The sequence below is a fragment of the Oncorhynchus mykiss genome, chromosome 32, assembly GCF_013265735.2.
Source record: "Oncorhynchus mykiss isolate Arlee chromosome 32, USDA_OmykA_1.1, whole genome shotgun sequence".
Lineage (NCBI taxonomy): Eukaryota > Metazoa > Chordata > Actinopteri > Salmoniformes > Salmonidae > Oncorhynchus > Oncorhynchus mykiss.
Window position 1 is genome coordinate 17,292,529 of NC_050572.1, and position 26,794 is coordinate 17,319,322.

Here is a 26,794-nt window from a genome sequence, read left to right on the forward strand (position 1 = left end):
CCTGTGCTTACACTTCATCTTTGTAGAGTATTTTGACTTTTGACTTTGGACAGTATTGTGTGACAATTATCCAGGTTTCAAAGTTACAATCGCTCCTAGCAGGGTTATGGGTGTGTGTGTGTGTGTGCTTGCGTGTGTGCATGTGTTTGCATAAGTGTGTGTCTGTGCTTACTTACCCCACACAACGGAGGAATTTAATTGGCTATTTTGCAGTCCAATAACCAGTATGCATTCGAATGTATTCAATCTGGGCGATGGTTCTCAGTGCTAATTTAAAGCAGACAATGATGATGCTAAAATGCCACATTTACAGTTATTGGTTGAGAATACATTGTCTGCATTGTGTGCTTTGTAATGCTAATGATGATTGGCTAGGGTGGACTTGGATTGGGTTGGGCGGGGGGGTATATTTCCATACATACTTCAGACTCCCATCACCGACCCCCCACCCACCTACACACAGCCGCCCCCCACCCCAGATTTACTTTTTCAGTTGAAATCAAAGTACAATCTAAATTCTTAAATTCTCGCAGACACTATACGAAAATGATAGCAGTACACAAGAGATCTTTCTGAGGAAATATTTGTTGGAACTGTATCTGAGCCAAGCCTTTAAATAACATTAGGATAATAAGGCATTATAAAATGGCAGTGATGGTTCTTTCACGAGGATAATCTGCCATCAAGTCTTGACATGTTATGCTCCATTCTCAACCATATCCATTGTGAAAGGATTTTGTTAGCCTCATCTATATAGGCTACTTTGTGATTCACTTGAGATAAATTTCCTGGCTCAAGGCTTTTTGGGGGTTGGGGAGGGGGGGCTTGAGCAAGTTGTTGGGGTCATATTAGCTACTGAAATACAAAGTAAATCTATTGTCACTGACTACAAAGCCTTTGGATTCATTCTAAAGAACATGTGATAAACAGAATATCAATTACATGTATAAAACAAAAATAAAGTGTTAAATGTAAAATATTTATCATTATAAATCTTATAGTCAAAACTGATAGATCTAACAGTCACCTCAAAATAGTTTCTGAGAAATCACTTACCATCCTACTTTTGAAATACGCAGACATTAATACAAATATGTTAATTATATTTAGATTTCTGCGCCATGAATGATAATAATATGTATTGGATTAATGGATTATCCATTTTAATTTACATATTTCATTATTATTTCCAAAATTCATACCATTTAAAGCTGTGGACTATCTCTCACGTGTGCAGTTGGCATCTCACGTTTGGATGAAGGAGTGAAACCGAGCACCCTCGAAGGAGTGCTTTGGGAGAATCACCCCTGACACAACCCAAGCCACTGGTCCTTGAACCTGACCTTATGGGCCAGAGGCGAGCTTGTCACCCTGCTTCCCCGCTGATGTATTGTCAACGAATAGTTTTCAATGGCCGGATAGATCGACTGGTCCATCAAATACACTTTTCTTGCTGCCCAGCTTTCCCCCCGTGGTGCTGCTGGTTTTGACACTGAGACAAAACCGAGAGAGAACTATGAATGATAAAGAACCAAGGAGGGCAAAAGGAGGCGGTTAGTCTTTGTAGTCGGGAGGAATGCGGAAATGTTCCTGCTCTGTGTCAAACTTCTCTGAAGGGGGTCAAGGCACATTCAGCCAGCGTGGGAAAGCGAAGAAGAGACGGAGCTCACAGACAAAATTTGAAAAAAAGAGCGTTAAAACAGGAAAAAAAATGAGAAGAGCATGGCTTGGAGAATATATCAAGCTTTTGTCCTATGACCTCCCCAAAAAAGTTGCAGTAGGAACTGTGTTTTTCTGTAAGGAATACGCCCCCCCCCCCCCCCCCCCCCCCACACACACACACAACCCCGGTATTATAGTTACTGCTTTGCTTGAGCCGCAGTTGAAGAGGTGGTAGTTAACTGCTGAGGGATGGGGGTTAGAGAAGCGTGCACCATCCGACTACCTGTGTGGGATATATGATGTGCTGTGTGTTAGTTTGAACATTTATCCAAAGGAGGAATGTTTCATCATTTCATGGACACGACCAATGTTGCGACTTTCACTGATAACATGAAACGAGGTAGGCTGAAATGTTCATATTTTACTTTTTGTGTTAGAAACATGTATTTTGCATGCATGTCCTTATTGTGTTATTTTACCAATTAAATTGCTGCACTTCCTTTTTCATTAATGTAGACTACAAAAAAAGTATAATAACACATTAAATTAAAATAAAAAATCTGCTGTGCAAAAAACTGCGATAAAATTGCATTATTACACCATAACTATTAATGACATGGAAAGCGAGAGATATGTGTTTAAATGGACTATAGGAAGTTTAGACAATACCAGTCGGTAAACAACCACGTGCTCGCAACAGTTTGTCGCCTATAATAAACCAGAATTATTAGACTGGTCACATTTGAAAAACGATATCGTAGCCTGGATATTTTTGTGCATATTATATAGTAATTTTGCTTTATATTTTATATTCTGTTCTTTCAAGTTATTTTGCTTTTGTTTCTAACTCATTCGTCTACAAATCCCTCATTATACGCATGAACATAAGTATTACGTTATTGTTGTATTATGGACTGATTTATGCACTTAGAGAACGTATGTAAAAGTGATCAGATGTAAATGTCCTTGTTTTAGAGATGCCAGATGTTGTGTGAGGTTGCTAGAAGGACATGAGGTTCATGCGCGTAATGAAGTGGGAGTGGATCAAGTCGAACGCATTGGGGGTTCTACTGTTCATAGTCGGAATGATGACACAATGTTGTAGCCTACCTGAACCTCCGTTTGACCAAAAATTAGGCAGACATATATGATGTTTACCTCTGCAACCTCTGTCTTCCTCTAATTTAGGCATTGCAAGTGCCAACAACTCTGTTATGTGAGGATGGCTTTGTAAAAACCCTGGCTCTTCACATTCGTCGGGATTCCCCGCAATATTCTCACCAAGAAAACAAATCCGCAAAAATGGACAATGAAAGTGTAGCACAAAGATACGAGCCCGTCGCCGAGATTGGCGAAGGTGCTTACGGAAAGGTGTACAAGGCACGAGATTTGAAGAACGCGGGACGCTTTGTAGCCCTAAAAAGAGTTCGGGTACAGACGGAGGAGGAAGGGATGCCCCTCTCGACCATCCGTGAGGTGGCGGTACTGAGGCAACTGGAGGCATTCGAACACCCCAACGTGGTCAGGTAAGCAGAGATGGAACTGGGAGAGGGGGGTGCATCTAACAAGGGCCTCTCCTCTACCAGGAGTTCCATTATCTTTTCATGCTCTTATAACTCCTGGTATTTCTCTCTTTAAATGGCTGCATAATGTCTATATACACTGAGTGTACAAAACATGCCTAATATTGAGTTGCAGCCCCCACCCCTTTGCCTTCAAAATAGCCCAAATTCATCTGGGCATGGACTCTACAAGGCGTCCAAAGCGTTCCACAGGGATGCTGGCCCATGTTGACTCCAATGCTTCCCACAGTTGTGTCAAGTTGGCTGGATGTCCTTTGGGTGGTGGACCATTCTTGATACACACGGGAAACTGTTGAGCTTGAAAAACCTGCAGCATTGCAGTTCTTGACACAAACTGGTGCACCTGGCACCTACTGTACTACCATACCACGTTCAAAGGCACTTAAGTCTTTTGTCTTGCCCATTCACCCACTGAATGGCACACATACAATCCATGTCTCAAGGCTTAAAAACCTTTCTTTAACCTGTCTCCTCCCCTTCATCTGGACTGATTGAAGTGGATTAAAGTGACATCAATAAGGGATCACAGCTTTCACCTGGATTCACCTGGTCTGTCTATGTCATATTGTTTTGTACACTCAGTGTATATAATTTGCATATGTCAGATATACATCTATATAATGTCAGATATACAGTATCTGCCTTGGGATGTATTGCAGAGTCTTATGGAGTTGTCTTATTGACATTCGGAAAAGTTGTGGTTTTGTAACTATAAACACTTTTTGATACTGGTGTTACTATAGGGCCTCACAGTGGAGGTGTCATAATACTTAGCGGTCTAACAGGGAAATGGTTCCAATTGTATTTCCACCATTTATTTTTCATATAGGGAATTTTAGAAACTCTTAAAACACGGGCTGTGTTTCATGTAGGCTTACCCTGGTGTGATGGTTTGATAACCATGTCAATATCTATTGGACAAGCTGATAATCAATATATTCAGCTCGATTTATGCTCAGTTATAGAAAATGCTAATTAGCATCAAAGTAGACCTCATGCAAGACTACAAATTCCTGCAAGCTCCTGCACGTCATCTCCAGCTGAAACCTTTGCTAGCAGGTGATGTGTCAATTTAAAACTTGCACAAGACAGTTCACAGAATTGTCAATTGAGAAAAATGTTGACCATATATTTATTACTAAATGTACATACCATTAGATAGTTAATCCATAGATTCTTACCTTCGCCTCGATTCGGCAGTCTTGCCCAGATCATCATATCAGGTAATTAGCATTCATTTTTGAGGGGTAAATACAGGTGAATTTATTGATAAAAGTCAGCTTGTCCTAGAGAGATTTACATGGTCATCAAAACGTCACGTCAGGGTAAACCTACAGGAAACACAGCCCTTATTTTAAGTGTTTCTAAAATCCCCTATTGGGAAAATGAATGGTGGAAAAACAATTGGAACCATTTTCCTTTTTGACCTCTAGGATTTATTGGTATTATGGATCAAACTGTAGTAATACAATTTGATGGATTTTTTTGTGTGCAGTACCTGTGACAAACATTCTTGGGTGATATCTGTTCACTAGATTAGTCATGGGTAAAGTCATTCCCATTGCTGGTTATAGTGAAATTTCCCAGAAAAGTCAATGAACTGCGGTTAGGAATTAATAAGAAGAAAGAAGAGATACTGTATTCAGCTGATTTTGCCCTATTCCAGTATCCTACAAGAGTTGGGGATATAAACAGTGTTGTTTTTAGTCATCCAGGCCACAAGACAACATAAAAAGGTTGTTATGCTTGCAGCTGTAGACTCCCATGGGTCAGTTTGGATGTCAGTCCGGTCCACGTCATTCGGACCACGTAATTTACCGGCCTTGCTCAAGGTCTAACCTTGCCATTAAGCTTTTGAGTGCTTTTGGATTAAAAGCTTAATGGAAACGTTTTAATAATACAAATGTTATTCTCTGCCCTGCTGGTCCCACCACAGCCTCAAAGTGCATCATTATTCTCTTAAACTGAATAAATGAATAGATTCTCAATTGAGATTCCACGTATCGAAGGTTCCCCAGATCGAGTTTCATGAAATGATGACACAAAATGTGCCCTGACTCCCTATACTTTATGGTATGCATCTAATCTGTCTATTCTGTAAAGTTGTGGTTCCCTACACTTTTAGAATAAAATAATTCCAAAGGGCTTCTTTGGCTGTCCCCATAGGATAATCCATTTTGGTTCCAGGAAGAACCCTTTTTCGATTGAGGTAGAACCCATTTGGGTTCCATGTGGAAAGGGTTTTACATGTAACTCAAAAGGGTAATACCTGGAACCAAAAATGGCTCTTCAAAGGGTTATCCTATGGGAACAGCTGAAGAACCCTTTTAGGGACTAGATAGCACTTTTTCTCTAAAAGTGTATACATAAGCCCAAGTTTGAATCCACACCAAAAGGGGGTCTGGTCTGGTCAATATCTGTAAAGCTAAACAGCATGGGAGCGAACCGACACTGAGCAGGATGCATTCTGGACCTACTGTGTAACTACAGGCCTGCCAGCCCCTGGATGTTTTAGAATGACACCCATTAGTCATCCCATATGTTCAGTGTCTGGCGAGAGGCTGCATTGTAGCAGAACAATCACGGTTCTGAGGAGCGTTTAACCTTGCGTTTCCAACCGGGAGGCTCGCTCGTTCCGTGACATCATGGGCGTATGGTTATAATACTTTGAAAGAATAACTCCTTACAAACCTTTGATAACAGTACAAGGGGGGCGTGGCGAGGTGCATCGAAAGAAAAGGACAACTTTCCTTAAGAGTTGGTGGGGCGGCTTTCCCATGCTTTACTTCAAAACAATTCACAGAGATTACATAGACATGAACTGCAATTCTACTGTTATTACTGCAGTGCTGTTGACTTTCGAAATATTTGAGGAAATTGAAATATGGATTTCACTGTAAATATGAAATATTTTAAATGAAATATAAGAATTACTGCATGAACCAACAGCGTCTGGTGGTTAGTCATGGGCAGTCCCTGCTTCAGTTGCCATGGCGCATCACGCGTTGCCGTGGTGCTCCTGGAGGAATGTTTGTTGTGGTCCTCGGCTCTTTGAGGAAGACACTGGCCGTCTTCTCTAGGTTTTTCACCAAAGTTAGCCCCTGACACAACTGCAAGAATAATCTGGATGTTGGGGCTCGTTTTGTTTCCCTGTAAAAATACAACCACAAGTTGATGTATTGTGTTGGATGCTCAGGAGTTGCCAAGGGTTTCCCTCGTAAAAGTCATATAATGTAGCTACAACATTATTATTGGCCTTGTCAGGATAGAGGCTGAAGGATAGGTTTAGTTTTGTGTTCAGAAATCAAAACATGCCTGAAGAAGTTAGGTCGTAACTATGTTCGCTTGATGAATCACATTTTCTTAGACCTGAAGAGTTGCATTTGCTCCCAGATGTATTGGCTAAGGCTTTAGCTCAGCGGGCCAAGGGGTCTTGTGGCATGCAGGAGACCTGGATTCGAACCCTGGTAGGTTGTAGTTGCTTGTTTTTAAGAACGAGAATTCCAATTCAATTTCTTTGACAAGGAGTTCAACTCTCAAGTGATCTTGTTGTGGTTACTGTACTGTACCATTCCACACATACTCTAAAAGCAGTGTAATTTCAGTGCAATAATGGCTAGGAGATCATGTTGCCAAAATGTTGATCATTCAGGAGTAAGGAGTCATTTCAGATTGGTTCCTTTCGTTTAGCCAACAACGCCCCAGTAGGTTAAAGCATTTCTCGCATTCTTTCAAACTGTTAGTAAAACTAGCCTGGACAGTTACCTGACACTATAGGAATTTCTTCCCTAACTGAATCTTGATGATTTAAATAGATTAGATCTCTCTCAGGTTTGGAATGATACTAGAGATCCTATCAAGTGTGCTTTCTCCATATTTCAGAAGGCAGTTTGTACTGGAAAAATATGATTTGTCATAGATGGTGAAAAAAACGTCCCTTTTCAGGACCCAGTCTTTCAAAGATAATTAATAAAAATCCAAATAACTTCACAGATCTTCATTGTTAAGGGTTTAAACACTGTTTCCCATGCACCAACAATTAATGAACATGCACCTGTGGAATGGTCGTTAAGACACTAACAGCTTACAGACGGTAGGCAATTAAGGTCACAGTTATGAAAACTTAGGACACTAACGAGGCCTTTCTACTGACTCTGAAAAACACAAAATGAAAGATGCCCAGGGTCCCTGCTCATCTGTGTGAACGTACCTTAGGCATGCAGCAAGGAGGCCTGAGGACTGCAGATGTGGCCAGGGCAATAAATTGCAATGTCCGTACTGTGAGACGCCTAAGACAGCGCCACAGGGAGACAGGACGGACAGCTGATCGTCCTCGCAGTGACAGACCACTTGTAACAACATCTGCACAGGATTGGTACATCCGAACATCACACCTGAAGGACAGGTACAGAATGGCAACAACAACTGCCCGAGTTACACCAGGAACGCACAACCCCTCTATCAGTGCTCAGACTGTTCGCAATAGGCTGAGAGAGGCTGGACTGAGGGCTTGTAGCCTGTTGTAAGGCAGGTCCTCATCAGACATCACCGGCAACAACGTCGCCTATCGGCACAAGCCCACCGTCGCTGGACCAGAGAGGGCTGGCAAAAAGTGCTCTTCACTGACGAGTCGCAGTTTTGTCTCACAAGGGGTGATGGGCAGATTCGTGTTCATCGTCGAAGGAATGAGCGTTATACCGAGGCCTGTACTCTGGAGCGTGATCGATTTGGAGGTGGAGGATCCGTCATGGTCTGGGGCGGTGTGTCACAGCATCATCGGACTGAGCTTGTTGTCATTGCAGGCAATCTCAATGCTGTGTGTTACAGGGAAGACATCCTCCTCCCTCATCAAATAAAATAAAAATGTATTTGTTACATACACATGGTTAGCAGATGTTAATGTGAGTGTAGCGAAATTCTTGTGCTCCTAGTTCTGACAATGCAGTAATAACCAACGAGTAATCTAACCTAACAATTCCACAACTACTTTATACACACAAGTGTAAAGGGATGAAGAATATGTACATAAAAATATATGAATGAGGGATGGTACAGAACGGCATAGGCAAGATGCAGTAGATGGTATCGAGTACAGTATATACATATGAGATGAGTTTTGTAGGCTATGTAAACATGATATTAAGTGGCATTGTTTAAAGTGGCTAGTGATACATTTTTACATACATTTTTCCATTATTAAAGTGGCTGGAGTTGAGTCAGTATGTTGGCAGCAGCCACTCAATGTTAACAGTCTGATGGCCTTGAGATAGAAGCTGTTTTTCAGTCTCTCGGTCCCTGCTTTGATGCACCTGTACTGACCTCGCCTTCTGGATGATAGCGGGGTGAACAGGCAGTGGTTCGGGTGGTTATTGTCCTTGATGATCTTTATGGCCTTCCTGTGACATCGGGTGGTGTAGGTGTCCTGGAGGACAGGAAGTTTGCCCCCAGTGATGCGTTGTGCAGACCTCACTACCCTCTGGAGAGCCTTATGGTTGTGGGCGGAGCAGTTGCGGTACCAGGCGGATTCTCTCAATTGTGCATCTGAAGGCGCTGCTGCGCACTACGCTGTATGTGTGGGTGGACCAATTCAGTGTGTCCTTGATGTGTACGCCGAGGAACTTAAAACTTACCACTACTGTCCCGTCGATGTGGATAGGGGGCTGCTCCCTCTGCTGTTTCCTGAAGTCCACAATCATCTCCTTTGTTTTGTTGAGTGTGAGGTTATTTTCCTGACACCACACTCCGAGGGCCCTCACCTCCTCCCTGTAGGCCGTCTCGTCGTTGTTGGTAATCAAGCCTACAACTGTAGTGTCGTCTGCAAACTTGATGATTGAGTTGGAGGCGTGCATGGCCACGCAGTCGTGGATGAACAGGGAGTACAGGAGAGGGCTCAGAACGCACCCTTGTGGGGCCCCAGTGTTGAGGATCAGCGGGGTGGAGATGTTGTTACCTACCCTCACCACCTGGGGGGTGGCCCGTCAGGAAGTCCAGTACCCAGAGAGACCCATGGTCTCGAGCTTGATGATTAGTTTGGAGGGTACTATGGTGTTAAATGCTGAGCTGTAGTCGATGAACAGCATTCTCACATAGGTATTCCTTTTTTCCAGATGGGTTAGGGCAGTGGGCAGTGTGGTTGCGATTGTGTTGGCTGTGGACCTATTGGAGCGGTAAGCAAATTGGAGTGGGTATAGGGTGTCAGGTAGGGTGGAGGTGATATGGTCCTTGACTAGTCTCTCAAAGCACTTCATGATGACAGAAGTATTTAGCTCAGTTACCTTAGCTTTCTTGGGAACAGGAACAATGGTGGCCCTCTTGAAGCATGTGGGAACAGCAGACTGGGATAAGGATTGATTGACTATGTCCGTAAACACACCAGCCAGCTGGTCTGCGCATGCTCTGAGGACGCGGCTGGGGATGCCGTCTGGGCCGCAGCCTTGCGAGGGTTAACACGTTTAAATGTTTTACTCACATCGGCTGCAGTGAAGGAGAGCCCGCAGGTTTTGGTAGCGGGCCGTGTCAGTCGCACTGTATTGTCCTCAAAGCGAGCAAAGAAGTTGTTTAGTCTGTCTGGGAGCAAGACATCCTGGTCCGCGACGGGGCTGGTTTTCTTTTTGTAATCTGTGATTGACTGTAGACCCTGCCACATACCTCTTGTGTCTGAGCCGTTGAATTGCGACTCTAATTTGTCTCTATACTGACGCTTGGCTTGTTTTATTGCCTTGCGGAGGGAATAGCTACACCTGTTTGTATTCGGTCATGTTTCCGGTCACCTTGCCCTGGTTAAAAGCAGTGGTTCGCGCTTTCATGTGCTTTCATGTGGTACCCTTCCTGCAGGCTCATCCTGACATGACCCTCCAGCATGGCAATGCCACCAGCCACACTGCTCATTCTGTGCGTGATTTCCTGAAAGACAGGAATGTCAGTGTTCTGCCATGGCCAGCGAAGAGCCCGGATTTCAATCCCATTGAGCACGTCTGGGACCTGTTGGATCGGCGGGTGAGGGCTAGGGCCATTCCCCCAGAAATGTCCGGGAACTTGCAGGTGCCTTGGTGGAAGAGTGTGGTAACATCTCACTGCAAGAACTGGCAAATCTGGTGCAGTCCATGAGGAGGAGATGCACTGCAGTACTTAATGCAGCTGGTGGCCACACCAGATACTGACTGTTACTTTTGATTTTGACCTCCCCTTTGTTCAGGGACACATTATTCCATTTCTATTTGTCACATGTCTGTGGAAATTGTTCAGTTTATGTCTCAGTTGTTGAATCTTGTTATGTTCATACAAATATTTACACATGTTAAGTTTGCTGAAGATAAATACAGTTGACAGTGAGAGGACGTTTCTTTTTTTTGCTGAGTTTACATTGTTATTCCTCTAAAATTAAAGACAGATGATTTATGGCACTTATAACCTCTACTGACTTATTTTTGTATTTTATTTAACCTTTATTTAACTAGGCAAGTCAGTTAAGAACAAATTCTTATTTACATTGACGGCTTACACTGGCCAAACCCTAATCCGGACGACGCTGGGCCAATTGTGCGCCGCCCTATGGGTTGTGATACAGCCTGGGATCGAACCAGTGTCTGTTGTGATGCCTCTTGCACTGTGATGCAGTGCCTTAGACTGCCACGCCACTCGGGAGCCTTAATGAATTACAAACAAACCTTTTATAAACCCTTTATAAGCATTTTATAGATTAGACTTTTATATAAGTGTTATCATAATATCAGACTCACATAACAATGCTAAGCAGCAGTATTCACTCTCCTCCTCTGCCTCTCTCTCTGCAGACTGTTCGATGTGTGTACTGTGTCTCGGACCGACCGCGAGACCAAGCTGACCCTGGTCTTTGAGCATGTTGACCAGGACCTGACCACATACCTAGAGAAAGCCCCTGATCCTGGGGTGCCACCTGAAACTATCAAGGTGAGTCTGACATTACTGCTGGGATTGATACAGATCTCGGATCAGATTACCCTTACTTAATACCCTTCCCCAATGGAGGAAAGATTTTAGTGTCTAGGGGCAAATTCTCAGTTGAATTGTAAATTGTACTCATTAGGTCTATGAATAGAGTGCATTTGGAAAGTATTCAGACCCATTGACTTGTTCCACATTTTGTTACGTTACGACCTTAGTCTGAAATTAATTAAAATGTTTTTTTCCCCTCATCAATTTACACACAATACCCCATAATGACAAAGCAAAAACAGTTTTTTGCAAATTTATAATAAAAAAACACTGAAAATATCACATTTACAAGTATTCAGACCCTTTACTCAGTACTTTGTTGAAGCCCCTTTGGCAGTAATTTGGCAGTCTACTTGGGTATGACGCTACAAGCTTGGCACACCTGTATTTGGGGAGTTTCTCCCATTACTCTCTACAGACCCTCTCAAGCTCTGTCAGGTTGGATGGGGAGTGTCGGTGCACAGCTATTTTCAAGTCTCTCCAGAGATATTTGATCTGGTTCAAGTCCGGGCTCTGGCTGGGCCACTCAAGGCCGTTCAGAGACTTGTCCCGAAGCCAGTCCTGCATTGTCTTGGCTGTGTGCTTAGGGTCGTTGTCCTGTTTGAAGGTGAACCTTCACCCCAGTCTGAGGTCCTGAGCGCTCTGGAGCAGGCTTTCATCAAGGATCTCTCTGTACTTTTCTCCGTTCATCTTTCCCTCAATCCAAACTAGTCTCCCAGTCCCTGTCGCTGAAAAACATCCCCACAGCATTATGCTGCCACCACCATGCATTACCATAGGGATGGTGACAGGTTCCTCCAGATGTGACACTTGGCATTCAGGCCAAAGAGTTCAATCTTGGTTTCAACAGACCAGATCATTCTTTTGGCAAACTCCAAGCGGGCTGTCATGTGCCTTTTACTGAGGAGTAGCCTCCGTCTGGCCACTCTACCCTAAAGGCCTGATTGGTGGAGTGCTGCAGAGATGGTTGTTCTTCTGGAAGGTTCTCCCATCTCCACAGAGGAACTCTGCAGCTCTGTCAGAGTGACCATCGGGTTCTTGGTCACCTCCCTGACCAAGGCCTTTTTCCCCCGATTGCTCAATTTAGCCGGGCGGCCAGCTCTAGGAAGAGTCTCGGTGGTTCCAAACTTCTTCCATTTAAGAATGATGGAGGCCACTGTGTCCTTGGGGACCTTCAATGTTGCAGAATGTTTTTGCCACCCTTCCCCAGATCTGTGCCTCAACACAGTCCTGTCTCGGAGCTCTACGGACAATTCCTTCAACCTCATGACTTGGTGTTTGTTCTGACATGCACTGTCAACTGTGGGACCTTATATAGACAGGTGTGTACCTTTCCAAATCATGTCAAAATCAATTGAATTGACCACAGGTGGACTCCATTCAAGTTGTAGAAACATCTCAAGGATGATCAATGGAAACAGGACGCACCTGAGCTCAATTTACAGTCTCATAGGAAAGGGTCTGAATACTATAACTAAGGTATTTCTGTTTTAAACTTTTTATATATTTGCAAACATTTCCAAAAATCTGGTTTTGCTTTGTTATTATGGGGTATTGTATGTAGATTGATGAGGAAAATATATTTTAAATCAATTTTAGAATAAGGCTGTAGCGTCACAAAATGTGGAAAAAGTAATGGGGTCTGAATACTTTCCGAAGGCACTGTATGTGGACCTTGTTTTTTGCAGAATATCCAGGGAATGTTTCTTCCCTGGCCCAGACAGGAACAGAGAGGATGGAACTCCCAAACATCAGAAAGCATTCAAGCTTGTTGAAGGGCAGCACACGTGTCCGGTGTTAATTTTGGCTTTCTTTTTTTAGATTTAGTCTTAGCCATTTTGATTAAAATATCATTAAGTCTTAGTCGCATTTTTGTTATTTGAATATGATTTAGTCTAGTTATTGTCAAAATTATGAAAACACCGAGCCATTTTAGTCATTAAATTCCCGTTAATTTTAGTCACATCAATGGGGGGGGCAAACTACCTGCCCTCCAGGACACCTACAACACCCGATGTCATAGGAAGGCCATAAAGATAGGCCATAGTAGCAAAGTAATTACAATTTAACAAATTAACACTGGAGTGATAGATGAGTGATAGATGAGCAGATGGTGATGTAGAAATACTGGTGTGCAAAAGAGCAGAAAAGTAAATAAAAACAATATGGGGATGAGTTAGGTAGATTGGGTGGGCTATTTACAGATGGGCTATGTACAGCTGCGGCAATCGGTTAGTGGCTCAGATAGCTGGTGTTTAAAGTTAGTGAGGGAAATATGTCTCCAACTTCAGTGATTTTCGCAATTCGTTCCAGTCATTCTCAGCAGAGAACTGGAAGGAAAGGCGGCCAAAGGAGGTGTTGGCTTTGGGGAGAGTACCCAAGAAAAAAATACCTGAAAAAAGTATTTCCCAATGGGATTCCTGTCTCCTCTTTTTCTAATGTTGTCAATCAGATAGGTGTTGTGTTCCGCTTCCTGTGACAGGGCTTAATATTGCCATGACTACTCAGCTGTAATAGGTGTCAGAGCTGACCTGAGGATATTTAATAGACCTTAGTGTTACCTTTGTGACTATTGTCTGTTCACAGCAAATGGTCAGCTTTATGGTCTATGAGTGAACGTGAACCCTGTGGTGGTGTTTTCATATACTGTACATCAGTGTAGCTTTTCAAAATGCAGCTGTTTTGGTGGAATAGTCGACTGGATATGTATTCTTGAAGCAAGCTTTACCATCGAGGCCTACTCAGCCGAACCACATAGACTCTAAAGCAAGTATGGAAAACCACTTGTTGGGTGGGAGTGAGATCTCCCCCATTCATTCGCAACATCCAAACAGCATCTGGAGGGATGAGGGACAATGGATAACGATCAAGTGCAAGATGACAGCGGCACCGTCCCTTTTATTTCCATGACAGTGGACACTGCAAACCCCGGCCCCCCAACTACTTCATTTACACCCCTCCAGACCAGAGGACACCAGATTGCAGACCACCCCTCCAGCCCACCCCTCCAACCCCCACTGCCCATCGCACCCTAGCCCAGCCTGTCCATCCACTCCTCCTGACCCCTTTCAGGCCTCCAGTCAGACCCACCGCATGGTAATTGATGAAAGAGGCCCCGGGAATCAAATGAGCTGGAAGGACATCAAGCGGCCGGTCTCGCTCCCCCAGCCTTGGGGAGTACGGCTGGTCTGACGCTGCCCCCCCAGAACCCTCATCTGTCCCCCGTCTCCAGGCCTGTAAAAGGCTGGTTAATGAAGCATAGGGAGGGAATTACACTAACGCTAACTGGCAGATGTCCTGTATTGTGCCCAGCTACAATAAACAATATGGCCGCCTCTTGCATATTAGCATGAGAAAAGGGGCTGCACTCAGAGAAGCAATGTTTTGACTCTTTTTTTATGTGGGTTACTTTTTTCAGGTCTTTTTTTCTTGGGTACTCTTCTTTTTTGGGGGGCTTTGGTCGCTTGCCTTGTGTTTCCTAGCCAGCTTTCTCTGGCTGAGCTGCTGTTTTAGACAGTTAGGTTGTTGGGTATCTTGTTGCTCTGTGTCACCTCCTGTGACATTGGTTTGCATCAAGTTAAAAAAAAATTGCCTCCTATCTGCAGATGAGAGATTAGATATTAATGTCAGCCTGATAGTTTGACATTGTCCCCAGCCCTACAAGCTATTCACTGCTATTTGCAACTAAAATGGATAAACTCTGCATCATGAATCTTCACTTGCATCATGTACTGTATGACTGTTATATGAATGAACTGAAACAAGAGAGAGGAGATGGAGCATCGAGGGGGCATGGTTGTTGTTTGTATGTTTGTCCTCGAGTCACACTTCTGAGATAATTGGGGTTTTGTAGGAAATGCTGTTGAAAGGAAACATGGCGCAAATGGCCATTTAAAGCAAACAGAGAGGAACTCATGGGGGCGGTGCCATTGTGTCAGCTCCCTAAATAACTGCCTCTGCCCCTGTCTGTTGACCTGCTAGGTCATGGGTGGATGGATATTCAAAAAGGAAGGCCTGTTTATGCTCTCTGGCCTGCCACACACACACATTCCCTCTGCCCTGTATCTTCTCTAACACACAGACACACATCCAGGGTCCTGTCCCTATTCCGTGCATTGTGAGAGGCTCTAGTCCCCTCCCCTCGACCCTGGTCACCCCGCGCCGTTTGCTAATGTTTTCTTCTTGAGTGTGCAGCTCATTGTTTCAGCTCTTTTAATCACTCACCAGCTGCTAGGGTCAGTGAATGGAGCCCCGCGCGGGCCCAGGTCCATGTCACTTGTGAGGTCTTGGCGACGGGTTTTGGGGGGGTAGGCCGCACCGCCGCCTGCTGCAACCCCAGCAGCAGGCCGATTCATGTCGCAACTGTGAAAGCGCCCCTCTTTCTCTCCCTCTCCATTTCTCTTTCCCTCTCTTTCTCTTTTAATCTGCCCCAATCTCTCTGTCTCTATCACTCAAACAGCCCCCACTGCCACTATCGCCCTCAGTCCTTATGTTGTTGTGGCTGGGCTGAGAGTTTCCACCAGAATGAGGAAATGGCCGTTTATCCCTCCTCTCAGACTCTCTCTCTCTCGCTCTCTCCTTTCTTTCTCTCTCCCGGACTGAGTGCTTGTGGGTATTAGGGCCTGTGGGGCCGTCCTTGGCTACAGCTTGAACTAGTGGATCTACAACGATCAATCCTCCTCAGCTTGGCCCAGACAGCTGCAGGGTGGGTAGGGAAGGAGGCAGAGAGAGGCCCACCACCAACAGATCAAGGATGCATCCCAAATAGCACCCGATTCCCTTTGTAGTGCACTACTTTTGACCAGGGCTTATAGGGAACAGCGTGCCATTTGGAACACAGATAAGAACTACTCCCCACAGTAACATGTCTTTCCTGCCCTGCTCTCTCTCCACAGTCGTGTCAGTTATCAGCATCTGCCACACAAAGGCTTTAAAGGGACACGCTCTCTTTTTTCCTAGTCGACAGGCTGCTACACCGCCTACAAGGCCTCAGTGATTTAACTTCTCTCTGTGGGACTTTTCACTGTTCTGAGGCCTGTTGGTTGTTGATTTAGAAGAGAAACCAATGATGCTGAACCATTGCATCCTCTGTCAGGGACATCAGGTGTATTTTCTCAGTGCCCATGTGTCATGTTGTACCTGTTAAGACTGTGTCTGAATGTCCATGTGTCCTAACAGGATATGATGTACCAGCTGCTGCAGGGGTTGGACTTCCTGCACTCACACCGTGTGGTTCACCGGGACCTGAAACCCCAGAACATCCTGGTCACCAGTGGAGGACAGATAAAACTGGCCGACTTCGGTCTTGCCAGAATATACAGCTTTCAGATGGCCCTGACCTCCGTGGTGAGAACCTTACTGTTGTACACCTGTTATAAACCTCTTATAAACTGTTAAAACACCAGAATATACAGCTTTCAGATGGCCCTGACCGCCGTAGTGAGCATTTTAACATTATACCAGTACCAATCTCATTCCCAGACACTTCCGCCCAAATGCTCGAAGAGTCTGTTGGACCAATGCGTCAAACTTTGCCTTCTTTGAACCATGCATACAGTGGGGCAAAAAAGTATTTAGTCAGCCACCAATTGTGCAAGTTCTCCCACTTAAAAAGATGAGAGAGGCCTGTAATTTTCATCATAGGTACAATCATTTTTAATTAATTTATTTGCAAATTATGGTGGAAAATAAGTATTTGGTCACCTACAAACAAGCTAGATTTCTGGCTCTCACAGACCTGTAACTTCTTCTATAAGAGGCTCCTCTGTCCTCCACTCGTTACCTGTATTAAGGGCACCTGTTTGAACTTGGTATCAGTATAAAAGACACCTGTCCACAACCTCAAACAGTCACACTCCAAACTCCACTATGGCCAAGACCAAAGAGCTGTCAAATGACACCAGAGACCTGCACCAGGCTGGGAAGACTGAATCTGCAATAGGTAAGCAGCTTGGTTTGAAGAAATCAACTGTGGGAGCAATTATTAGGAAATGGAAGACATACAAGACCACTGATAATCTCCCTCGATCTGGGGCTCCACGCAAGATCTCACCCCGTGGGGTCAAAATGATCACAAGAACGGTGAGCAAAAATCCCAGAACCACACGGGGGGACCTAGTGAATGACCTGCAGAGAGCTGGGACCAAAGTAACAAAGCCTACCATCAGTAACACACTACGCCGCCAGGGACTCAAATCCTGCAGTGCCAGACGTGTCCCCCTGCTTAAGCCAGTACATGTCCAGGCCTGTCTGAAGTTTGCTAGAGAGCGTTTGGATGATCCAGAAGAAGATTGGGAGAATGTCATATGGTCAGATGAAACCAAAATATAACTTTTTGGTAAAAACTCAACTTGTCGTGTTTGGAGGACAAAGAATGCTGAGTTGCATCCAATGAACACCATACCTACTGTGAAGCATGGGGGTGGAAACATTATGCTTTGGGGCTGTTTTTCTGCAAAGGGACCAGGACGACTGATCCGTGTAAAGGAAAGAATGAATGGGGCCATGTATCGTGAGATTTTGAGTGAAAACCTCCTTCCATCAGCAAGGGCATTGAAGATGAAACGTGGCTGGGTCTTTCAGCATGACAATGATCCCAAACACACCGCCTGGGCAACGAAGGAGTGGCTTCGTAAGAAGCATTTCAAGGTCCTGGAGTGGCCTAGCCAGTCTCCAAATCTCAACCCCATAGAAAATCTTTGGAGGCAGTTGAACGTCTGTGTTGCCCAGCAATAGCCCCAAAACATCACTGCTCTAGAGGAGATCTGCATGGAGGAATGGGCCAAAATACCAGCAACAGTGTGTGAAAACCTTGTGAAGACTTACAGAAAACGTTGGACCTCTGTCATTGCCAGCAAAGGGTATATAACAAAGTATTGAGATAAACTTTTGTTATTGACCAAATACTTATTTTCCACCATAATTTGCAAATAAATTCATTAAAAATCCTACAATGTGATTTTCTGGATTTTTTTCTCCTTTTGTCTGTCATAGTTGAAGTGTACATGTGATGAAAAGGCCTCTCTCATCTTTTTAAGTGGGAGAACTTGCACAATTGGTGGCTGACTAAAGACTTTTTTTGCCCCACTGTAGGCATTGGCTTAACCGGCTTGATCCAGTGTTCATTTTGACACTCTTTTTTAAAAATTTAGTCTAGTCTTAGTCATTTTGACTAAAATATCATTAAGTCTTAGTCACATTTTTGTCATTTGAATACTGATTTAGTCTAGTTATTGTAAAAAATTATGAAAACACTGGGCCATTTTAGTCAACTAAATGCCCTTTCATTTTAGTTACATTTTAATCATATCACCTATAGTCAGTGATAGTAAACAAATCACTGACTTCCATGTGCTTCGGGAAGTGTGTTCGGGAAGAATTCCCCTTCACCTTTTCCACGTTTTGTTACGTACAGCCTAATTCTAAAATGTAGCGCCGATATTATGGGTAATATGTTTTGAATGGTAATGGCTTGAATCAAGCCGTTTCTCCCAGGAACAGAGGGAGACTTGGCTAGTACTTTGGCTACAGAACCTGGCTTTGAAATGCAGTGGCGAAAGTGTGAGGGTTGAGCAAGACTACAAATTTAAAGACTTTTCTATACTCTAGGGAGAGAAAAACATAGCTAGACTGTTGTTTTACTATTAAACTTAATGCTGCTATTGTTTTTCATTTAGTAAAGCAGCTTGACCAGGCAACGGGTAGCTAACTAGAAGGCTGGCGGTGACTGGTTAGCTACGGAGAAGCAGGAAAGTAGCCTGCGTAATGTGTGTAATAGGAGGCGGAGCGAAGCTTGTCTGCCCACACTCAAAGCTTGCTTCCCCGCAGCTCACCAGCTGATGTAGGCTGTGTGCCGGGTGTGGCGCGTCCTTCCACTGCTGAACAGAACTGCGCTGTGCTTCTGTTCTGCTAATATTAATTGTACTTATCACTGAAAAACTCTCAATCACTCCAAAAAACTATCATAGTCAACTGAAATTAAACATACTGTAACGACCCTGGGTTTATAAGCGCGGAAATCGACTCTGCCGCTTGAGCATGCTTTTGCGGCACAGTCGATAGCGCGCCGCATCTCGGGCTCGAAGGTCGAAGGCCCTGCTGTTTCATTACAATATATATATATTTTTTTCTCAGTCTATTTAGTTAGTTATCATCTTGTAAATTAACACAGAAAAATAGGTATTTGGTGAATATTTTAGTCACTATTTTTGTTGACGAAATGAACACTGGATTAATCTACCAACCAATCATCTCCCACAACACCTTCCCCCTAACCCTTCATCGTACGATAGCACACCTCAAGCACAGAGCCGTGCCTCGCAGTTGTGTGATTCGTTCAAATTAAATGATGATAAATACTTTACTCAGTAAGGGTCATCCCATAGAATTCTACGGTCACTCCAACTAAGGCTAACTTTGAATTGTTGCTGTACCAGGTTTATATGCGCTGTTCACAATAGCCTAGGTATGAGGTTATACCAGTTTATACCAGTTTCTAGCTAAAGGATAAATAATAATGCTAAGTCAAATACTTTTTGGAAAGTATTTGAGGCGCTTGATTTTCCTTGGGTTGCACTTGTTGTACTATTCCATTGGTTCAATTATACATGGAAAACCAAACCTCCCAAAATATTTCACATACTTGACACAAGTCTGTTACATATAGCCAGCCTGGTTCCTCTTCCTACAGGCTCACTAGCCAGACCCCATAGTCTCAAGCAGCATACGTCTGATTAATATCAGGTAATTAGATAACAGATAGTTAAGAGATGACATAACAGAGGTTATGTATGGGGACTGTGTGTGTTACTTCCCAATGTAAAGAATATTTTTTTAAGAATATCTACCTCAGCCCTCTCCAACACAAAATACTTGTTCTTCTGGGACAAACGACTGGCTTCAGACCCTTCTTCTGAAAACCTGATCTCCCTCTTTTTCTCCTCCTCCCTCCTTCTCTTCCTTCACTCTCTCTGGCCATCTTTATCTAATTTTCTGCTCCTCTGCTATCGGTCGGTTGGTGCGCTCTTATTTCTCCAATTGGGTGAACTTCCACTTACTGTATGTGTGCGTGTCCCACATGGCACCCTATTCCCTTTAGTGCACTTCTTTTGATCTGGACCCTGTGGTAGTGCACTAAAGGGAATAGGGTGCCATTTGGGATGCTGAGAAGAAGTCACCCTTTACCCAGTGGCCTCTCTCTCTCTCTCTCTCTTTCACTCTCTCTCATCAAGACATTGGGATGTTCTATGGCCTCATGTCCCAATGTTTTATAGTCTCACTCTCACCTCCCACTCAGGATACTTATCTTCTCATTGGTAGACCAGCTCAGTAAAACATAGCCTGTGTTCCAAATGGCACGCTATTTCCTATATAGTGCACAGTTGGGCTTATGGGTCCTGGTCAAAGGTAGTGCACTATAAGGGAATAGGGTTCCATTTGGGAAGCAGACAGAGCGTTTTCTGGTGTCAGTCTGAAGTCTGGAGTCCCTCAGGTAGAATGGGGAGTGTAACAGGCAGACAGAGAAAGAGACTGACAGGATGAGAGAGAGACAGAAAGAGAGCGAGACAGACAGAAAGAGAGACAGACAGAACGAGAGAAAGACAGACAGAACGAGAGAGAGACAGACAGAATGAGAGAGAGGCAGACAGAATAAGAGAGACAGACAGACAGAACGAGAGCGAGACAGACAAAACGAGAGCGAGACAGACAGAACAAGAGAGAGACAGATAGAACAAGAGAGAGAGAACGAGAGAGAGAGACTGACAAACCGAGAGAGAGAGAGACGGTACGAGAGAGAGACAGACAGAACGAGAGGGAGAGAGACAGAACGAGAGAGAGACAGACAGAACGAGAGAGAGAAGGCAGGATGGTCTCCTGGGACACAGATGAAAAGCGGCTAATGTGATGTAGCGGGCACTGAAAGGGCACCAGCCTGTACGGCAGAGAGAAGACCAGTAAACGATATGCGGTGTGCAGAGTGAGAATGAAGGAAGGGCTGAAGAGACGCAAGTCTCAGGAATCCCTGAAGTGGACGTGACAAGGATGAAATAGACAGTGAGGGAGGGAGCCTGGCGGGGGGACGGAGAGAGATTGAGTCAGTGATACCACCCCCCCTTAATCCTCCTCCTCCTACCCTTCTTCCATCAAGGCTTTGAAGTGGGACTGTCTTGCACTGGGCTCTGATGTCCAGAGATAGCAGGACAGAGGATGACAGAGCAAGGGAGAAGGTCTGAAAGGGATGGAAGCACGGAGAGATGAGACGTTATTAGATTAGCAGACCTTAACAAGGGTATTTCAGGACTAACTGAGGACATTCATTTATCTGTGGGAATAGTGATCTGAATATACAAATATGTATACTATTATATTACTTATACAAAGTAAAGATGGCCAAATATAACCAAGGGAGGCATTGTTGTTTCATTTCTAAATGTTTGAGGATCAACTTTATTAAGCACTACCTAGAGAAATGAACAGACAGTCAAGTTAAGATGTGTCATCCAATGTGTACCTGGCCTGGCCAGACTCAGTCATGCTGTCAGTCGGGGTCTCGCTCTGTGGTTCTATTATCTGGTTTCAGTTATTTTATGATAGACGGGGCATGGTAACATTTTGTTAGGTTGACAGTTAGAGCTTCTGTTCTGGAAATTCACCTGGGAATCCACCTTAGGCATCGGTGACAGAAATACAGATCCTGTGTGTGTGTGTGTGTGTGTGCGTGCGTGTGTGTGTGTGGGGGTTCCAGATTAATGTTCCTGTATGTGTATGTGTGTGTGTGTGTGACTGGAATCCCCCTATCTCCCTCCCCAGTGATGTTTCCTCTGGCTCAGATAAAGAATGCCCTACCGTGACTGTGCTCTCACTCAGTATGCAAAAACATAACCCATTCACAGTTAGAGACACAGTACACACACACACACACACACACACACACACACACACACACACACACACACACACACACACACACACACACACACACACACACACACACACACACACACACACACACACACACACACACACACACACACACACACTCATAGTAGGATTTGTACCTTTCTGTCTGATGATAGAGGATGATACCTGCCAGTTACCAACACACTGAGAATGGCCTGTCTAGTTATAAAGGGGCACAGTTACAGGCAGAAGGGGCAGTGAAGCAGCCCAGGTACATACAACTCATTACCACACCTGGCTCCGCTTGACTCATTCCAAACTACCCAGGGCACTGAGAAATGCTGTCTTTGAATAGAAGATGTGTCTGTTCTGTCTCCATCACAGTCAGGATATGAATCAATATGATTCATATTCTGCTTTCATACAGAGTAAATGAGAGCTGAATTTACATAAGGTACAAAAAGGGCCTCTTTTGGATTTTCCTTTCCTTAACTGAAACTGGTTTAATTCAGAAAGGCAGTTGACGGTTTATGACAATTCAACTTCTCTTTTATGTGTTGCATGTGTGTGTGTGTGTGTGTGTGTGTGTATGATGGGGTTGCTGCATCCCTCAGAGGCCCCCTGACAGTTCCTCCCCTGAGTGAAAGGGGGACTCGGGGACCACCCATCGGGTGGCGCGGGGGTGCAGATCAGGCTGACCCTGGGAGTAGCTGGGGGTCCAATGCTTTGTTTGTTGTTTTACAATGACCTCAGCCTCCTGACACCTGATTGTCTGTCTCTGAGTGACAAGCCGATGTGTAAAGCTGCAGAGTTAAGCTGATGGCTTAGGAAAGAGGAAAAGAGACAACCATGTCCTTTTTCCTCCCATCAAACTGAGGATTATCAACCTTTTGCTTTTCTTATAAGCACATGCAGCACATTGAGGGAAAACAGGTTTGTTTTTAATGTATTTTGGTCCCTAAATCAAAAGCTATGAGATCTTGTCCCTCGCCGCAAGACGCTTTGGCCACACCAGAACAAACTCCTAATGGTCTGTTTCCTCAAGGCATATTTAGAACCATATAGTGGCTCATTATTATAATTGATTCGGCCTGTGGGGGTTTCCCTGTCCGTCCATTCATACCACGGCCAGTCGTTATAATGGGAAGCAGACTGACTGGATTGTCCCATGAATGGAATTAGGCACACACACACACACACACACACACACACACACACACACACACACACACACACACACACACACACACACACACACACACACACACACACACACACACACACACACACACACACACACACTCGCTCTCTCTCTCAGGGAAGCATCATGTGCACCGCGTTGCTTCATTCCCACTGATTGTTGTTACATATTTGCAGCTACCAAAATAAACGGTGGTTGTTGTAATACCCAGGGTGAAGAGACATAGATACAGGTGTTAGTGTGGGGTATGTTTCTCCCCATAGATACAGGTGTTAGTGTGGGGTATGTTTCTCCCCATAGATACAGGTGTTAGTGTGGGGTATGTTTCTCCACATAGATACAGGTGTTAGTGTGGGGTATGTTTCTCCCCATAGATACAGGTGTTAGTGTGGGGTATGTTTCTCCCCATAGATACAGGTGTTAGTGTGGGGTATGTTTCTCCACATAGATACAGGTGTTAGTGTGGGGTATGTTTCTCCCCATAGATACAGGTGTTAGTGTGGGGTATGTTTCTCCCCATAGATACAGGTGTTAGTGTGGGGTATGTTTCTCCCCATAGATACAGGTGTTAGTGTGGGGTATGTTTCTCCCCATAGATACAGGTGTTAGTGTGGGGTATGTTTCTCCACATAGATACAGGTGTTAATGTAGGGTATGTTTCTCCCCATAGATACAGGTGTTAGTGTGGGGTATGTTTCTCCACATAGATACAGGTGTTAGTGTGGGGTATGTTTCTCCCCATAGATACAGGTGTTAGTGTGGGGTATGTTTCTCCCCATAGATACAGGTGTTAGTGTGGGGTATGTTTCTCCCCATAGATACAGGTGTTAGTGTAGGGTATGTTTCTCCCCATAGATACATGTGTTAGTGTGGGGTATGTTTCTCCACATAGATACAGGTGTTAGTGTAGGGTATGTTTCTCCACATAGATACAGGTGTTAGTGTGGGGTATGTTTCTCCACATAGATACAGGTGTTAGTGTGGGGTATGTTTCTCCCCATAGATACAGGTGTTAGTGTGGGGTATGTTTCTCCACATAGATACAGGTGTTAGTGTGGGGTATGTTTCTCCACATAGATACAGGTGTTAGTGTGGGGTATGTTTCTCCACATAGATACAGGTGTTAGTGTGGGGTATGTTTCTCCACATAGATATAGGGAACATTCAGAACAAGCCAGCGGGTGCAAGCAGCAAGCTGACCTGAGAAGTGGTCGGCTGGTCGGTCGCTAGGTGTTGCCAACCTGAGGAATTCATTCCGTTGGCCGGGCAGGAAGTGACAGACTCCAGATGACTCCCGCGACAACAACACTACTCGTTGTCGCCGCGCAGCACGAAAAGTGTAGTCTGGTCCCAGATCTGTTTGTGCCCTCTTGCCAGCTCTGTGACAATGACCAAACAGATCTGGGACCAAGCTACACTTTTCCTGTCTGACATTGTCGCCGTACGCTGCGCGGCTCCACAACAAGTAGTGTTGAATTAGATGAGGTCAGTTTGAGAGTGAAAAACTCTTTTCAGTTCAACTATGAGTGGGGGTGGGGAAACCACTTACCGTTTACTCACCACTTTTAGTCATTTTAGGATCCAGATTTTGATTAGAAGCCAGTCAGATGTCTCTTATTCAATGACTCAGTGCTTTCTGTTTTCACTTTTTTGAATTCCCCATGACCCTATCTTGAATTTCATGGCCGTGCCAGTAATGATAAGTAATCAATACATTTATCAGTACGTTCCATGTCTCTTTAGACCCAGTACCTCAACAGACAACGTCAGTCTAATCCACTACTGTGTGAGAATTGAGGAAAAAATAAAACACTTTAAAATGAATTTCTCAGTCATAGCCAAGGATGAATCTCTTTGGAAGGTTTTGTCTGAATCCAGTCCTTTATGTTCTCACTGCCAGACAATGTGCTTCCACTCTGGACAGACACTCAGGCAACAACTCAGCTTAGTTTGGAAAGGGAAAAACCCCACACATCATGCAGCAGAGCACATGCAGCCCTCTCTGGGAATGTTTAGATATCTCCTCAACGGAAAAAGGAAAACTTCCCTCTTTCTCTCCTCTCTCTCCATGCTCCAACTGCAGCGGGAGAAGAGGGCTGTCCCCAAACACACGCACGAGGATATGGATGCACACACACACACACACACACACACACGCAATCACGCACGCACACACGCACACACACACACACACACACAGACACACACACACACACACACACACACACACACACACACACACACACACACACACACACACACACACACACACACATGGTATACACACAAGCAGAACACACGCACACGCACACACACACAGTATACACACAGGCAGTACACACATACACAAACACACACACAGGCAGCGGTGGAGAGCACAATGCACAGTGAACGTCTTATTTGGTATTTCCTGTGTAACCCCTACAGCCAGCCAGCCAGGCAGCGCACCCCCTGCACTTCAGGCCCCATCTGTGTTAATTGTTGACGGGCTCTTGGCCACGGTTCAGGTCGAGAAAAGGGGGAATGATTGGGGGGGTGGGGGAGTGGGGAGGTTAATGGCATCTGGATATTAAAGCCTTGCCTGTAACAGCAATGAAGAAAATAAAATTACAGCATATATGAGGAATTTTCCAACTAATGATGTGCGGATGTGGTAGCTATAGCACTGAGGGGAAAGAGGCTGACTGTGCTGTCTTTGTTCGCTGGGAGAGGGCCCCATGCAGCATTCCTGTACGCTGTGCATACTTTGGCAACTGTTGCGCTCCATTTTATAACTGTATACAGTTTATGCTGCGGCTGCTCTCTACTGTAAGCTTGTGACTAACTCTGAGTCTTCTTTCCTTTCTTGGCCTGCTGTGAGGGTATTGTTGTTGTCTTTCTTGGCCTGCGGTGAGGGTATTGTTGTTGTCTTTCTTGGCCTGCTGTGAGGGTATTGTTGTTGTCTTTCTTGGCCTGCGGTGAGGGTATTGTTGTTGTCTTTCTTGGCCTGCTGTGAGGGTATTGTTGTTGTCTTTCTTGGCCTGCGGTGAGGGTATTGTTGTTGTCTTTCTTGGCCTGCGGTGAGGGTATTGTTGTTGTCTTTCTTGGCCTGCGGTGAGGGTATTGTTGTTGTCTTTCTTGGCCTGCTGTGAGGGTATTGTTGTTGTCTTTCTTGGCCTGCTGTGAGGGTATTGTTGTTGTATTTCTTGGCCTGCTCTGAGGGTATTGTTGTTGTCTTTCTTGGCCTGCTGTGAGGGTATTGTTGTTGTCTTTCTTGGCCTGCTGTGAGGGTATTGTTGTTGTCTTTCTTGGCCTGCGGTGAGGGAATTGTTGTTGTCTTTCTTGGCCTGCGGTGAGGGTATTGTTGTTGTCTTTCTTGGCCTGCTGTGAGGGTATTGTTGTTGTCTTTCTTGGCCTGCGGTGAGGGTATTGTTGTTGTCTTTCTTGGCCTGCGGTGAGGGTATTGTTGTTGTCTTTCTTGGCCTGCTGTGAGGGT

The 26,794-nt window shown here is 44.6% G+C and overlaps 1 protein-coding gene across 1 annotated transcript in view; it reads left to right on the forward strand.

Annotated features, from left to right (window-relative positions):
• Window positions 1-1,814: 1,814 nt before the first annotated feature.
• The window catches only part of LOC110488025 (cyclin-dependent kinase 6), a 65,817-nt gene continuing 40,837 nt past the window's right edge, over window positions 1,815-26,794 (forward strand). The window contains exons 1-4 of the mRNA XM_036971023.1: window positions 1,815-2,062; window positions 2,851-3,188; window positions 11,039-11,174; window positions 16,398-16,565. Coding sequence (XP_036826918.1) covers window positions 2,965-3,188; window positions 11,039-11,174; window positions 16,398-16,565 — 528 coding nt within the window. The 5' untranslated portion in view covers window positions 1,815-2,062; window positions 2,851-2,964. The remainder of the gene's footprint in view (window positions 2,063-2,850; window positions 3,189-11,038; window positions 11,175-16,397; window positions 16,566-26,794) is intronic.